We start from the raw sequence: 14,393 nt of genomic DNA, 5'->3' as shown, positions 1-14,393 counted from the left end.
TGAAGCAGTGGATGTCCTGCAGGGAAACAACTGCAAACATGCTCTTTATTTCAAAGAGATGCTAAATAGACTCCAGTTTTTATTTACATATTTCAATTTTTTGCCCTCCAGGTCTCAGCAGAACTCACATGTGAGTGCTATAGTGACAGTACAAAGTAAGGAGGAACGCAGAAAAGGAATAGGTGGGACATCTGCCCTTGAGCTCAGGCAATCCACATCCTGTCCCTATAAACTAATAAAAACGTCTGTATGGTAATGAGAGAGAGCTTCTCCGCACTCTCTAGATTCAGCTCAGTAAAGCTAATCACACAGACCAGCGAGGATCAGCGTTATTAGGACTAACCAAAGGCCATTCCTGATAGAGGCTGGGTTTATGATGTTGTGTCTGAACGTCTCTAAGGATCAGAAATCACTGGCTATTAACTCAGACATAGATATAGACAGATGGATGGATGGATGGATGGATGGATAGACAGATGGATGGATGGATGGATGTATGGATAGACAGATGGATGGATGGATGGATGGATGTATGGATAGATGGATAGATAGAGAGACTAAATACCTGGTTCTTCCCACTAGTTAGTCAGAACTGAAGAAGCCTCTTGGATGAGAGGTGAAACATATTAGTCCAGTCGCCCACAGCCAACGACTGAAGAAGATGTTGAAGAATTGAATTTTTCTTTCAGGAAATTTTCCAATTTTCCAATTTCATGTTTCAGACTGAGCTCCTCCTCAGTGTCTTAAAGAAGGCTTTCAGAGGAGCCAAGCTCTCTTCGCTCCCCCATAATTCCAACCATGGTACTGATTAATCTAAGTGTTAATGCAAATAAAGTGCACATTTCATCGCACTGTAATGTCCTGACCTCTGCTGGCCATAGCAAATATAACATAGCACTGACACATTTATTAGCTGCACCCTTCTTTTTTCATTGGGAACTTTTTCGTCTTTATTTTAGTTCTAGAATGTCACAGTTCTGTATAAATATAGCTAATTGTATAAGTCATTTTGTCTTTAACAGCATTACTGTGAACACCTGGTGCTGGTACTTTTTTATTACCTGCTCATTACTGATTACGTGATCATTACGAGGTGGCGACATATTTTACATGACCTTAATCTAATTTGCTCGCGTTACTGCAGCATCTTTCCAACACATTGAACCTCACGTTGAGCAGAAATGACGTCTCTGAACATTTTCCATGCAAATGGAGGTCATTTTGCATGCTCAGCATTTGTATGTGATAAGGCTCCCATAATTAAACATATCCTACCACTGCGGCAGACGACAGATGACTTGTCTCTACTTCCTCCCACTGGTGTTAACATGTGGTGCCGCTAATGTCACTTAGAGCCAGAATCTGAAGTAATGATCGTAGTGTGAATGCAGATGCGTGAGCATACCTTTGTATAAAGGTATACAGGTGTGTGTGTGTGTGTGTGTGTGAATGTATCTACACGTTTTGTCAGACCCTTCATTGAGAATCAACAACAATAATTAATGAATTAAATATGTTTCCCTTGCGGAGCATTGTGTCACCTGTGACCTGCTGCGTTCAGGTCAATCTTGTCTCATCGATGCATCAATTACTGATGAAAATGGGAGTTAGAGTGGTAAAAATGAAATGGTAAAATAGTCACTTTTTGTTTTGAACATAAACAGTAGGAATGGTTGTGCAGGTAAATATGATGCTTGATGATGTCAAATGAGTTACTGTGACAAACTTCTACAAAAAGTTGTAAAATGTGTCTTAAAAAGGTTTTGAGTGAGGAGGAAACATGATCCATCTGTAGCTCCTCCCACACAGAGGGAGGAGTGTGCTTTTGTCACTCCCATCACACTGAGGTCAAATCACCCACAGAGACAGTTACAGGCTGCTTTCAGAGCAATGTCTGACTGTGTCTGACTGTGTCTGAGTGTGTCTGACTGTGTCTGAGTGTGTCTGAGTGTGTCTGACTGTGTCTGACTGTGTCTGAGTGCGTCTGAGTGTGTCTGAGTGACGTCTCAGATTACTTCCATTGTTCTTCTCACAGCTTCGGTGTTTTCTGCATTTCTGCAAATGACAGCAGAAATGAATTTTGATGAAATTCTCTGCCATATTGGAGGTTTTGGAAGGTTCCAGAAAACCTTGTATGTGTGGATCTGTCTACCTCAAATCTTTCTTGCGTTCCACATGCTGGTCTCAGTGTTCACCGGGGCCGCCCCCCCTCATTTATGCGGCTCCACGCGGCCCTCGGCGGCAGCTCCAGCCTTTTCCAACTTCAGCCTTGTGACAGTCCCTGATGGACGGCCGGAGTTGTCCTGCACATTCTCCCTGAACCACAGTGACTCTGTGACTACTGAGACTACTAATAGACAACCTACTGGGAGGTGCCAAGGTGGCTGGGACTACAGCACCGAGACTTTCAAAAGTACCGTAGTAACTGAGGTGAGTTACTTCGTAACGTGACGCGTGTGTGTGTTACTTCACAGTTTCACACACGTACAATAAAACAGGTTTTTGTTATTTATTCGTCACTCATTAGGATTTATTTTCAAACTTATTATCGATGTATTAACGAGCTGCTGTGTGGATTCATACTGCCACGGTCAGTTAAATGAACCATTAAATTGATCATTTTAACCTGTAATGACGTCATTATACTTTTCAGTTTACTGTATTCATTATCGTTGGTTTTGACATTCATTTACAAATCCATGGTTTAAAGCCTGAAGTAAACGTGCCATTGGTATTCATGAAATCCACTTGCGCAAGTCAGTAGTGTAACTCCCATCATGCATTATGGGAGTAACACTACTGCACATGCTCTATGGGCCGCACGACCCAGAAATAAACCAGGAAGTCAAACTTTTTTTGGCATATATGCACTGGGTGAGCAACTCCATAGGAATGAACGGAGCCAACGGGGCGGAGCTCTATCCAGTTCTTATAATACATTTTTAAAGGCATATATTGATTGTCTTTTCCTTATTTTCAGGGTGGTGCCCCGATTTGAAATTAATTCACATTTAATTCAAAATATTTAATAAAAAAAAATCTAAAATGTTTTATTTTTTTTTTTCATTTTTATTTTAACAATCAAATTATTGCCACTATTGTTGATCCCCAACAACTTGAACTAGCTTCCTCTCCAGTAATGCTGTGAACCTCCCAGTGTGTGGACAAAGTCTCTCTTTCAATGGCACAAGGATAACTTGAAAAAAGTGAAAAGATATGTGTTCATCTTAAGAAGAAGCTGCTTTTCACATGTGTGAGAATTCAACCTCACTCCTCTGAAGACAAGTCCTGCAATGAGCCTTCCACAGGCCACTGACGTTGGTAGGGGAGTGTCCAGGTTCACAGAAAGCTTGCACACCACTGGGAAAGGATTTTAGCGAGTCCCAGTGATCAGGCCAAGTATCCAACCAGTTGTTTGGCTTGAAACGACTGCAGGGCAGAGAAGAAGTCATTATTAGTTATTTACAGATTCTGAAAGTGTGATTTCAACAATGTCTAACACATGGAAATCTGAAAATATTTGAATTCAGGTACTCCTCAAACTGGATCTGATACACAACATGCAGAAGATGGCACCTTTTGTTTAAACTCATCCATTTTTCATGTGAGCAAAAGTGTGTGAACCTGTGACTGACAGGTGTGTCCTATTACATGGTTTATTCTAATAAATAGCACTGAATGTCTACGCTCAGTTTCAGATTGGGTAGGACAGGTTTTGCATGTACAGACTGCATTTAGAAGTGGAACCAACATGAAAACCAGAGCGCTGTCTATGGGTGAAACACAAGCAATTGTGAATTTGAGAGAAGATGAAAAATCAATGAGAGCCATTGCACAAACATTGGCCATTGCCAGTACAAGCATTTGGAATGTCCTGAAGAAGAAAGAAACCACTGGTGTACTTAGCAACACATGTCCAACAGGTAGACCAAGGAAAACTCTACCATAACAGCAAACTATCACACCAACCCTTATGGACTTCAACAGGATCAGTTTCAGTCATGAGTTCATTCACTGATCATCATTTTCATTTATGGTTTGTGGACACCAAGGAAATGCTCCACTGCCTGTGATTGATGTGAATGACCAGCTCCAGAGTTCACTTACAAGCAGTCTAGGACCAGCTCTTTCAAGTTCCTTTCTTTGGTTCCCATCAGGGGTCTCAGACTGCATTTACTTCTACTCAAACTAATTATATCCAAAGCACAAACACCCCAGGGTTTGGTTCCCCCAGACTTACCAAAGAAAGGAGACTTATTGAGCCGATGGAGTTTCCAAATTCTTTTGACCTGACTGATTGTTTTTGTTCCCTGCAGTGGGACCTGGTCTGTGATAGTGCCACCATGAACAACGTGGGCTCCTCCCTCTACATGTTTGGCCTACTTGTAGGAGCTGCAGTGTTCGGAAGCTTAGCTGATAAGTAAGCAATCCCCTGCCATATTATAAATGTTTCTTAAGTCACTGTTTAAATGTTTCATTTATTTAATACTTTGCTTCTTTTGAAAAAACTTGGTCTTCTTGCTGCAAAGGCAAGAGTGCTAACCACTACACTCACCGTGTGGCCCCGGCCTCAATATATGGGCCAAAAACATTGGGGATCAATTATTATTATCAATTGTCTGCCCTGATTTCTAAAATTCAGCATCAGCCGTAGAAAATCTGTATCGCTCGACCTCTAATTCTGAGCAAATACATTTTACAATTTTACAAATAATCCTTTTTTAGATTGAATCACCAACTTGGCAAATGTCTTCTCTTGTTCCAGGTACGGACGCAGGACCATCATCCTCGTCAATCTGGCCACTCAGGCTGTGTTTGGTGTTGGTGCTGCTTTCGCCCCTAACTTCTACATCTACACTGCCTTTCGCTTTATGGTTGGAACATCTGTTTCTGGAGTCATAATAAATGCATTTGTCCTAGGTCAGTGTGCTGTGAAAACTTTAAACAGCTTGCTAGATTGTTGTATCATTTATTGATTATTGACATTTAAAGCACTGAGTAAATAGATTTAAAGGATTGAAATTGTTTTGAAAGCAATTTCTTCTAGCAAAGACGAATAATCAGGTGTTCACAGTGAACTTTAGGTTCAGTCATCCCAGTTCTCTGAAACATTTGTGAGGTAGACACCAAAACAAATGTTCAAAGAGAATGGTGAGAGTAATGGTCGGTAAGTCACAGAAGTTACACACTGGAGCTTTAGGGTTCCACTTGGAAATAGCTGTTAAATGGTGAGATAAAGATAGTGAGCCTCCTTGTTTCTGGCTGGCTCGCATGGGTAGAAACATACTATCTACCCATATTCATTCTGCTGCAGAAATAACTGCCATTCACAGAATAAGACTGCCATGTAAAAACACAGCTGGCTCCAATTTGCTTTGAAAACTCTGTGTTTCACTTTTAGTCTGTGCAACCAAGTGGTCAACTGATGTACATTTTAGCTGTGTTATTATAAATGTAGATTACCACCTACAGATTTGTATCCTCAAAAGCCATTTTCAAATGAAAATATAGTAATATGAAAGTAGCCTCTGTGTCAGTCCATCATTTTACTGATAAAGAAGAGTACTAAATTATCACTTAGTGTGTTATTTCTTACGTTTACACTCTGCAGTGATAACATACATAGCACAGTGGACAGCACTGTGAAGAACTGTAGGATCCAGCAATTTTGGACCAAAGTTAGGGATAACAGTTCATGTGTATCCCTGTAATATTGCGCAGAATCATGGTCAGTGTTATTTAAAGCCAATTGACAAATAAATCAGTTTAACCCTGTTTGAAATACTTTAAAATGTAGCAGGTTTATGTCCTGTCCCAACACACACACGTATAACTGTATTATTGTCTGTATACTCAGACTGATGTGTGACCCCTGTCCCATGTAGGCACAGAATGGACGGGATCTAAGCATCGGATGCTGGCCGGTATAATAACGGACTACTTCTTTGGTGTTGGTTACATTTTGCTGGCTGGTGTGGCGTACCTCATAAGAGACTGGCGCAAACTGCAGCTCACCATTTCAGCGCCTGGATTCCTCTTCATTTTCTACATCTGGTGAGTGGAAAGTAGTGTGAGCCATAATTGAGAAGATGTCTTGGTCTGTGGACAGTTGATGATGATATATGGAATCCATCAGTGTTTGAATTAACAACTTATCTACAGTAACTACAACTTATCTACAGTTTGACATTGTTGGCTTTGATTCTAGTGTTGAACGTCGCGCTCATGACTCTGACCAATCAGTGGCCGGCAGTCTGTCGACCTCACATTTTAGTATCAGCTCAGCTTGTTTGGAACCTTGCAAAACAAGTAGAGTTGACACAAACATGTTCATGCACATATTTAATGGACTTACATACTCAACCAGATTCACTTGTTTGACATTATGAGGTTCCAGACCTCAGCTAGAGGATATTTTTAGGTGTTTGTCTGTGTTTGTTTTTAACAGAAGGTTACCTGTTAATCCTTACATTTAAAGGGTGTTACCAAAGTCTGCTCGCTGGTTAATGGCCAATGATAGGAAAGAGGAAGCGTGGGAGCTGATCCAGAAAGCTGCACACGTGAACGGGCAGCCCCTCGCCAAAGATCTGGAGATGTGTAAGGTACAGCTGCACCAGTTTGTCGATATCAACAAACATGTATTAGATGGAAGCAACAAAGATAATACAAAGGTCTTTGTCTCTTGTTGCTACATCTGACATATGCATGCTTACATTGATTAAAGTCTTTTAACATAAGTCCTTCATCAACAGCAGCTTCTTCCCCAAGTCAGCAGTGGCGGTAGTGAAATATGAGATATGGTTCCAGGCTAATAAGCAAAAATAATTACAATGCATGTTGCTAAATATTTAGCTTCAAACTATAGCTGAACAGAACAATATGAAATCCAATGCTGTCCAAGCGTAACAACAACTATCAAAAATGAAGTATTATACTCCCGTGCATAGTCACCACAGAGGGATTCAGTGGATTTACAACATAGGGTACTGTAGCTGCTGTTACACTTAAATATGGTCATGTTAATGCAGAGGGAACTTCTGTTGATATGGAAATGGGAATACACAACTCTGACTACAAAGCAGCTTCCCTCAGAGGCACACAACAGATCATGAAGCATAGTTTTAGCTTCTGATGCTAAACTACAATATTAATAAATGACAATTACAAGCTGTGCTTTCACAGTCACAAGCCAAACTCCACCTGCACTCCACCACCTGCTCCTGGAAACCAAGTAGCAGTGGTACTGGAATAGTACATATTGCACTTCAATTGAGTTCTTTCATCGAAATAAACCCAGATAATTCAACTGTAGATCAGTGGCAGCACGAGTTGAAGGTTACGGTTGAAGTATCTGACTTAGATGAACACATTAACATTAACACAGCTACATTCAGTCTCAAATATGTTTAAGATGGAAACCTCATTGCATCCTCAGGATGGGACAGAGTTTGGGTTCACATGTACAATATGTTTACATTGAAGAGTAGATGTATGTGTAGCATCAGACTCAGCTGCATTTCAGTGCATTAAAAAGTAACTAGGAAATGACTCATGGGGGTCACAAGCATTACCCAGGACAGTTTTTACAACACATTTATGGGCCAATCCTGGACCAGACCTAGATAAGGCTTTTTGAAGAAACACAGATACTTATATTGGAACTAAGGGGTCCCGAGGTCAAACCTGTTATTGATTCTCTAACATTTACGATCATGTTTGTGTAGGAAGAGGATGTGACAGAAACCCTTAAAAGTATGGACCTGCTCCTACGCAGGCAGAATTGTTCAGAGACACATACACATTCTCCCAAGCTGCTGCAGCACTTGGTTTGATGCTTGACTTATAACCAAATTAAATCCTTTATGTTTGGTATGAGTCCCGTGACAGAGGGGTTTCTTCCTGCACCATCAACTCATCACCTATCGTTCGTAAGACTAATAACGACACAGGTTTAATTCCCGGCTCCGATGTGTCCTTGGGCAGGATGCTTAACCCAACATTGCTCTGAATAAGATAAGACAATAAGATAAGGAAATTTGCATTGTTACAGCAGCTGTACATGGCTGTGCCTGCAGTGGGGGAATGGGTGTGAATGGGTGAATGGCAAAACTGTAGTGTAAAGCAGCTTTGAGTGGTCATCAAGACTAGAAAAGTGCTATATAAATACCGACCAGCCATCTTCTACCACTTTATCCTCCACATAATGGTCTTGGGGCTGCTGTGCCAATCTCAGCTGACACAGGGCAATAGGCGGAGTCACACCCTGGACAGAGCACCAGTCCATCGCAGGGCCACACACACACATATAGAGACAAACAACCATTCACTCTCACATTCTCACCTATGGTCAATTTAGAGTGATCAATTGACCGACTCCCCATGTTGCATGTTTTTGTTTTGTTCTGCAAAGACAAGAGTGCTAACCGCTGCACCAACCGTGTGGCCGAAATAAAAAAAACATTTACCATTTATTTTCAAATTTAACAATTGAGAAAAGTCCAGTGGACTGTGGTAAACAAACACATGACTTATCTGAGGAAACTGTTACTACTTTGAATCAATGCTTTAATCACATGCAACATCACTGTGTATATTAGACCTTATGACCCGATCACCAAGGACTCCACACTGTACTCACTGTCGTACTCACTGTTTCACCAGGGGTATGAAAATACAGAGAAAACAGAGGTGAAGAAAAAACACTCATGCATAGATCTTCTTCGTACCCCTAAAATGAGGAAGCAGTCTTTGATTGTTTTCTATCTCTGGTGAGTATCTTTTTTGTTTCTTTCATCTGCTCTCTTTATTACAACGGCGTATTAGTATGATGGCGCATTAGTACGACGGCGTATTAGTACGACGGCGCATTAGTACGACGGCGCATTAGTACGACGGCGTATTAGTACGACGGCATATTAGTACGACGGCTTTAGATTTATGAGATTAAATGTACTTTTGATTTCATAAATCTGCAACTTTTTTCTCAAAATATTACAAACCGGGGTCCGTTTTGTTTTTTTTTCCTTTTCATATTTGGCCCTAATACGTTATAACAATGTGCGTTATCGTAAAATGTAATTTCTTTAATCTGGTAAACAGATTAAACATGAATTACTTTCTTCTCCACCTGTCTCAGGTTTGTCAATGTGCTGGTGTACTATGGCCTGTCCCTCAACATCTCTGACTTTGGCATGAACATCTATCTGACCCAGATGGTCTTTGGCCTGGTAGAGATGCCTGCACGCACCATCACCCTGTTCACCCTCAACCGATCCCGCAAGATCTCCCAGCTGGCTTTCCTCGCTGTTGGCGGGACCGCCTGCCTGCTGACCGTCTTCATCCCCTCTGGTATGGACACATGTCAGTAGTGATCCAGGATAACTCCAGGTTTGAAGTCTTGAGATTTGGATTTGACTGGTGCCATGTTGAGGTTTTGCAACAGGAAGTTCACAGAGCTCACCCGTAACCAGGCTTCTTATTGGATAATTCTTTATGTGCCATAATTCTATTGAAGAACACCTACCTACTAGCGACTTGAGACCAACATGTTTACTAACTTTATAAATAAAGTAGCCGTGTAATCTTTGTGAAAAAAGTGATTAGTTTTCGCTGTGGGAACCTCAGAAGTCCCTTCTCTTTGTGCCTCTTTTCTTCTCTAGATTTATCTGTCATCAAAACCGTCCTGGCTATCATTGGGAAGTTTGGTATCACAGCTTCTCTGTCCATTATTTATGTCTACTCCGCTGAGGTGTTCCCCACTGTGGTCAGGTGAGTCAACCTTCATGTTCCTGCCATAAATAATCTTAATCATAAACATATTCATATAGGACGTTTCCTAGTGCGTGACAGTCAAATCAAGAGGGGAGAGATAGAACATAAGAACACTTAAGAGTGACACAGGATAAGACAATAAAACAATTAAATAAGACAAAATAAGAGAAACATAGAACATAATGAATGTGTCTCATCAGTTCTTCTCTTCTATACCCATGTCAGTGAGTCAAGTTGCATGGTTTTCAGAGGTTTATGACTAAAAACTCCCTGGTTAATATGATCCTGCCTTAACATTTAGAAGCCTTTTATAATAAGAAAGTGGCATTTTCAACCACACAGTTCTTACAGCCAATGCTCATTATATGATTTAAATCCAATTTACCTAATCCCCATATGGGGATTAGGTAAATTGGACACTGTAATTTGACTGTAGGTGTGAGAGTGAGAGTGGATGGTTGTTTGTCACTGTGATGGACTGGCGAAGTGTCCAGGGTGTGACCCCGACTATCGCCCTATGTCCTCGTGTGAAGGATAAAGCTGGTGGATGGTTTATAATGTTTTGAATATCAAAGAAATAACCGTCATCTGTATATCTGCTTACTGCTATGAATAACTTTCATAAAAGGACTATTTTGATGCATGTGAATTAATATTAACAATGTCGAGTCCACCACAGTAATTGAAGGAGTAGTAACTGCAGCATACAGAAGTCATATTAGGATGTATGCATTAGTTCATTTCATGTAATAAATGAGACTTTGTTAGTAAAGCAAGGCGAACTTGTTATGCCTAACTTATTAAACACAAACATATGAGCTAGACTGTGCAAAAGGTCTGTATTTATATAGAACTTTTCTAGTCTAGATGACCACACAAAGGTGGTTTTACACTATAGTTAAGTGTCTTTGCCCAAGGACATATCAGAGTTTGTAGACTTGCGTAACAAGGAAATGAACCCACAACCTTCCAGTTGAAAGACCATTTCTCTTAGTGACTGAGCTACCATCGCCCCACTATTGTCATAACAACCTAATAATGATTTATTGTCATAATTGCTGGTTGAGATCAGAGATTTGTGGTTAGATGTAATAACATTATATATAACGTTATAATCTCTACCTCACAGACAAAACGGGATCGGTATTGGCTCCATGTGTGCTCGGACAGGAGGTGTCCTGGCGCCTATGATGTACCTGCTGAGGAACATCAGTCCTCATGCTCCCATGGTGCTTTGTGGCGTCTGCCCCCTGCTGGGCTCTGCCCTAACATTGCTGCTGCCTGAGACGGCCAATAAGCCTCTACCTGACACTATTGAAGACATCGAGGGAACCAGACTCAGGTCCGACACCACCACTTTTCTAACTTTGTTTTTAAAGGGGCAGTTCATCCACGTTACAAACTACACACATTTAAATCAGCCAGTCTTGATGCAGACTTCGGTTTACAGTCGTCCTGTGATGATACAAAGCTCTTTTTCATCTCTTTTTTTGCCAGTGAGGAGGATGGGGGCGTGCAGCCAATCATCTGTGAGACTCAGCAGCATCAGGAGAAACTGACAAACAACAGCAACACAAGTGTGAGCTGCCAAGGTTCATGAGGTGGTGCAAGTCTTTCAGGAAGATACCAAAAACAGACGTGAGTTTATGCTAACTGCACCTTTAGTTGTAGAGCAGGCACATGGACAAAGAGGCAAAAAAACAATAACCAAACACTTCCACCGGATGTAGAGGATAAAGCATTATAAGATGGATGGATAGTCTTTTTATGGTTAAATTATGGAACAGATGAATTAAAGCAGAGTAAAAACATAAATCAGTTTAAAATACTCATTTTAAATGAACGTAAGGATGAAGAACAGCAGTTTAATCCAGGATGGTAATGGAAATGCTCGTGTTGTACTTCAGCATTCAACATACAGAACTTTGGATAAAATACTGTAAAGATGTAAATATTTGGTATTACTATGGTCATCCAATAGGTGCGTAGTTGCAGGCTGAGTGAATCAAAGCACTGTGCATGCTGCTGTAAGAAGGGAAATAAGTGTGTAAATCAAATGTTTATGTCTTTTACATAAAGACGCCTGTGCGCACGCTCGTCTCAATGTACAAATAATTATTTACTATTTCATTTAATTTAATATTATTAATTATTTATTTTTATTAAAATACAATTATTTATTTCAAATAATTATTTAATTAATTATTAATTATTTATTTATTTATCATCATTAATCATTTCAGCTACTTAAAAATAAAAAAATCCTGACAGCTCTGATGGAGCTTGGGATTCTTCTATAAGTTCTGCTTTCTTCTAAACAATCCTGTATGAACCTGAGACTGTGTGTAGATAGAACATGAAGAACTGTATTCAGTGTGTGTTCACACGTGTCACTCAGGACACATGTCAGTACCAGGTCTGAGCCAGGTCTTGGTGTTAGCTTGGTTTTGTTGTGAACCACATTCCTCCTCCTCCTCCTGCTCCTCTCTTATCCTCTTGTCCCCCAAGGGTCCCCCTATTGGGGGAATCTGATGGAGTTTACGCAATTTATCTTTCGTTAAGGATCACGAAAAGTGATTTTTGAAAAAACATTTTTTTGAAAACTTAGTGTCAAAATGTTCAGAAAACTCTGGTCTACAAAGCTGTAAAAACCTCTTTAAATGTGACAAACACAGCTCAAATAACACCTAAATAAATAACTACATGTCAAATTTCGTAAATACCGATGCGTCGAAAAGTTATTGCGCATATCGCCGCATTTCTGGAGCTGACGCTCAGCCATCTTGTCCCACACACACACACCTATGGCTCAAATGAAAGCTAAGCTACTCTGCCCTTTCCAGTGGTGTATGAGTATAAAGTATAAGTATAAGTATAAGGTAAAGCAGTACAGAGATACACGCCACAGAATACACACAACACAGAGTCGACAACTGTAAAAATGCTCTTACCTTTGATGTTTCTCCGTGAAAATTAATCTTTCACCGCAAACAAAGCGCTCCCCGGTTAGACTGACTCCCTGTGTTAAAATCAAGCGCTCCCTGGCGTCTCTAGGTGACGTCATCGCGTTTTTAGAAGCATTACCCTATCCTAAGGAAGCAGCCAGCCGCGTCACATCTGCGCGCTCGGTTGTCTCTCATTGGCGAACGAAGCTGTCAATCAAACTTCGGAGACGACAGCGTCCTTCTATTGGCTTTAAGGGAGCCAATGAGATGTCGTTCATTCATGTGGGCGTTCTCTCGCTGAGATTCAGGCCAGAGAAGAGAGACAAGTCAGCTGGTGTTTGTGTGTTTTTTAAATGGAAAACATCTTAAAGTCAGCAGGAACTTTGAAGCAACGCCAGAAATGTTTTTATTGAACATTATTAAACATATGAAAGTGAAGAAAGTAGTTAAATACATGGTTGAAATCTAAATGTGACTAATGAGTCCTCGCCTGAACTCTCATTTTGTTCTGCTTCACTTGATCAAAGTCAAACTTTGCAGAGATTCTGTTCACAGGCTGAGTTTAGAGCGTATTCTCCATTATTCCAGAGAGATATTCATCTTTATTTTGGGGTTTTTTTCAGGCAAAGTTGAATTACTTTAATTTCTTTGGTGTTCTATCTTCATTTACTCTTCACCAGTAGTACTTACACTAATATTTACACATCTCAACAAATCCCACCAGTATTAAAATAGGCCTTGTGGTTACAGAGATATACTCATTTTATTATGAGTATGAAATATGTGTTCAGAGACCTAAGAAATAGGCTCAAATGTTTGTCTTCCTGATTGATGCAAAAGTACAGACTGCACATCTCAGCCAGCCACAGCGCTACTATTACTGAGTTGTGTATGATTTTGTCTCTATTTTTACTTTCATATTTGTGTCATGTAGACAAACATTGCTGTCTCCTGGCTGCAGGTGTCCAGTGTTTCTTTTAATTCTGTTTCTAGGGTTTAAACACAGACATACAGAAGCACTGAGGTCTGATTGATTATCACAATTATCTGCACCAGATTTATTAGATTTAATTCACTTTTGTATGCTTAGACACAATTTAATGATAATGATAATGATAACATTTTAAGGACAGACATGTTGTCCTTGTTGTGTTTTTATCCTGTGTAGCACTTTGCAATGGTTTGGATGAACGGTGCTGTATAAATAAAGTCTGATTATTGATTGATTGATTGATTGATTGATTGATTATTAATATGATATATGAATGAATGCTAAAACCTAGGTTAATGCACACTCTAAAAACAATTGCTTTGGCTCAACAACAAAAACGCAACAGTTTGCATCTTTTTTAAGTTACGACAACTTCTAATGAACCAAAGTTCAAACAACAAACTACATTGAGTTGAGGAATTCACTTTTCTTCTGCAATCAAAGGTATTTTTAATTACCAATTAAATCATTACTTCATTATTAGTAGAATTAAACACGTTTTTTAATTTGTTCCAACTAGTTTTTCCAAATTATTTTAAAAGACTTGTAAGTGTTATGTACTGAATTACAATAATTATGAACACAAGTTTTTAAGTTGACAGCGGTTTAAAAAAATGAAGTTTGTCCAGTTATAATTTTTATATTTTAAGTTGACGTAATTACCAACATTATTATGTAAATTATAA

At 39.8% G+C, this 14,393-nt stretch overlaps 1 protein-coding gene across 1 annotated transcript; it reads left to right on the top strand.

The window, feature by feature from the left end:
• The first annotated feature begins 1,957 nt into the window (after positions 1-1,957).
• Positions 1,958-13,605, top strand: si:dkey-119m7.4 (uncharacterized protein LOC560629 homolog). Its single transcript, XM_058613899.1, has 10 exons — positions 1,958-2,430; positions 4,317-4,420; positions 4,766-4,920; positions 5,886-6,054; positions 6,479-6,602; positions 8,662-8,768; positions 9,137-9,348; positions 9,660-9,768; positions 10,901-11,113; positions 11,269-13,605. Exons 1-10 carry the CDS (start codon positions 2,062-2,064, stop codon positions 11,369-11,371), a joined length of 1,665 nt encoding a protein of 554 aa, XP_058469882.1. The 5' UTR covers positions 1,958-2,061; the 3' UTR covers positions 11,372-13,605.
• Positions 13,606-14,393: the final 788 nt, after the last annotated feature.

This window comes from Solea solea, chromosome 17, assembly GCF_958295425.1.
Source record: "Solea solea chromosome 17, fSolSol10.1, whole genome shotgun sequence".
Taxonomy (NCBI): domain Eukaryota; kingdom Metazoa; phylum Chordata; class Actinopteri; order Pleuronectiformes; family Soleidae; genus Solea; species Solea solea.
The sequence above is the reverse complement of the archived record's forward strand: the minus strand, read 5'-3'. Positions and strand labels throughout refer to the sequence as shown.

Bases quoted from the DNA above. Each gene is read 5' to 3' on its own strand.
- si:dkey-119m7.4 (XM_058613899.1), top strand. From the start codon at position 2,062: ATGACAGCAGAAATGAATTTTGATGAAATTCTCTGCCATATTGGAGGT. The intron at 6,603-8,661 runs GTACAGCTGCAC...CTGTTTCACCAG, and splicing joins AAGATCTGGAGATGTGTAAG to GGGTATGAAAATACAGAGAA. The intron at 8,769-9,136 runs GTGAGTATCTTT...CACCTGTCTCAG, and splicing joins TTGATTGTTTTCTATCTCTG to GTTTGTCAATGTGCTGGTGT.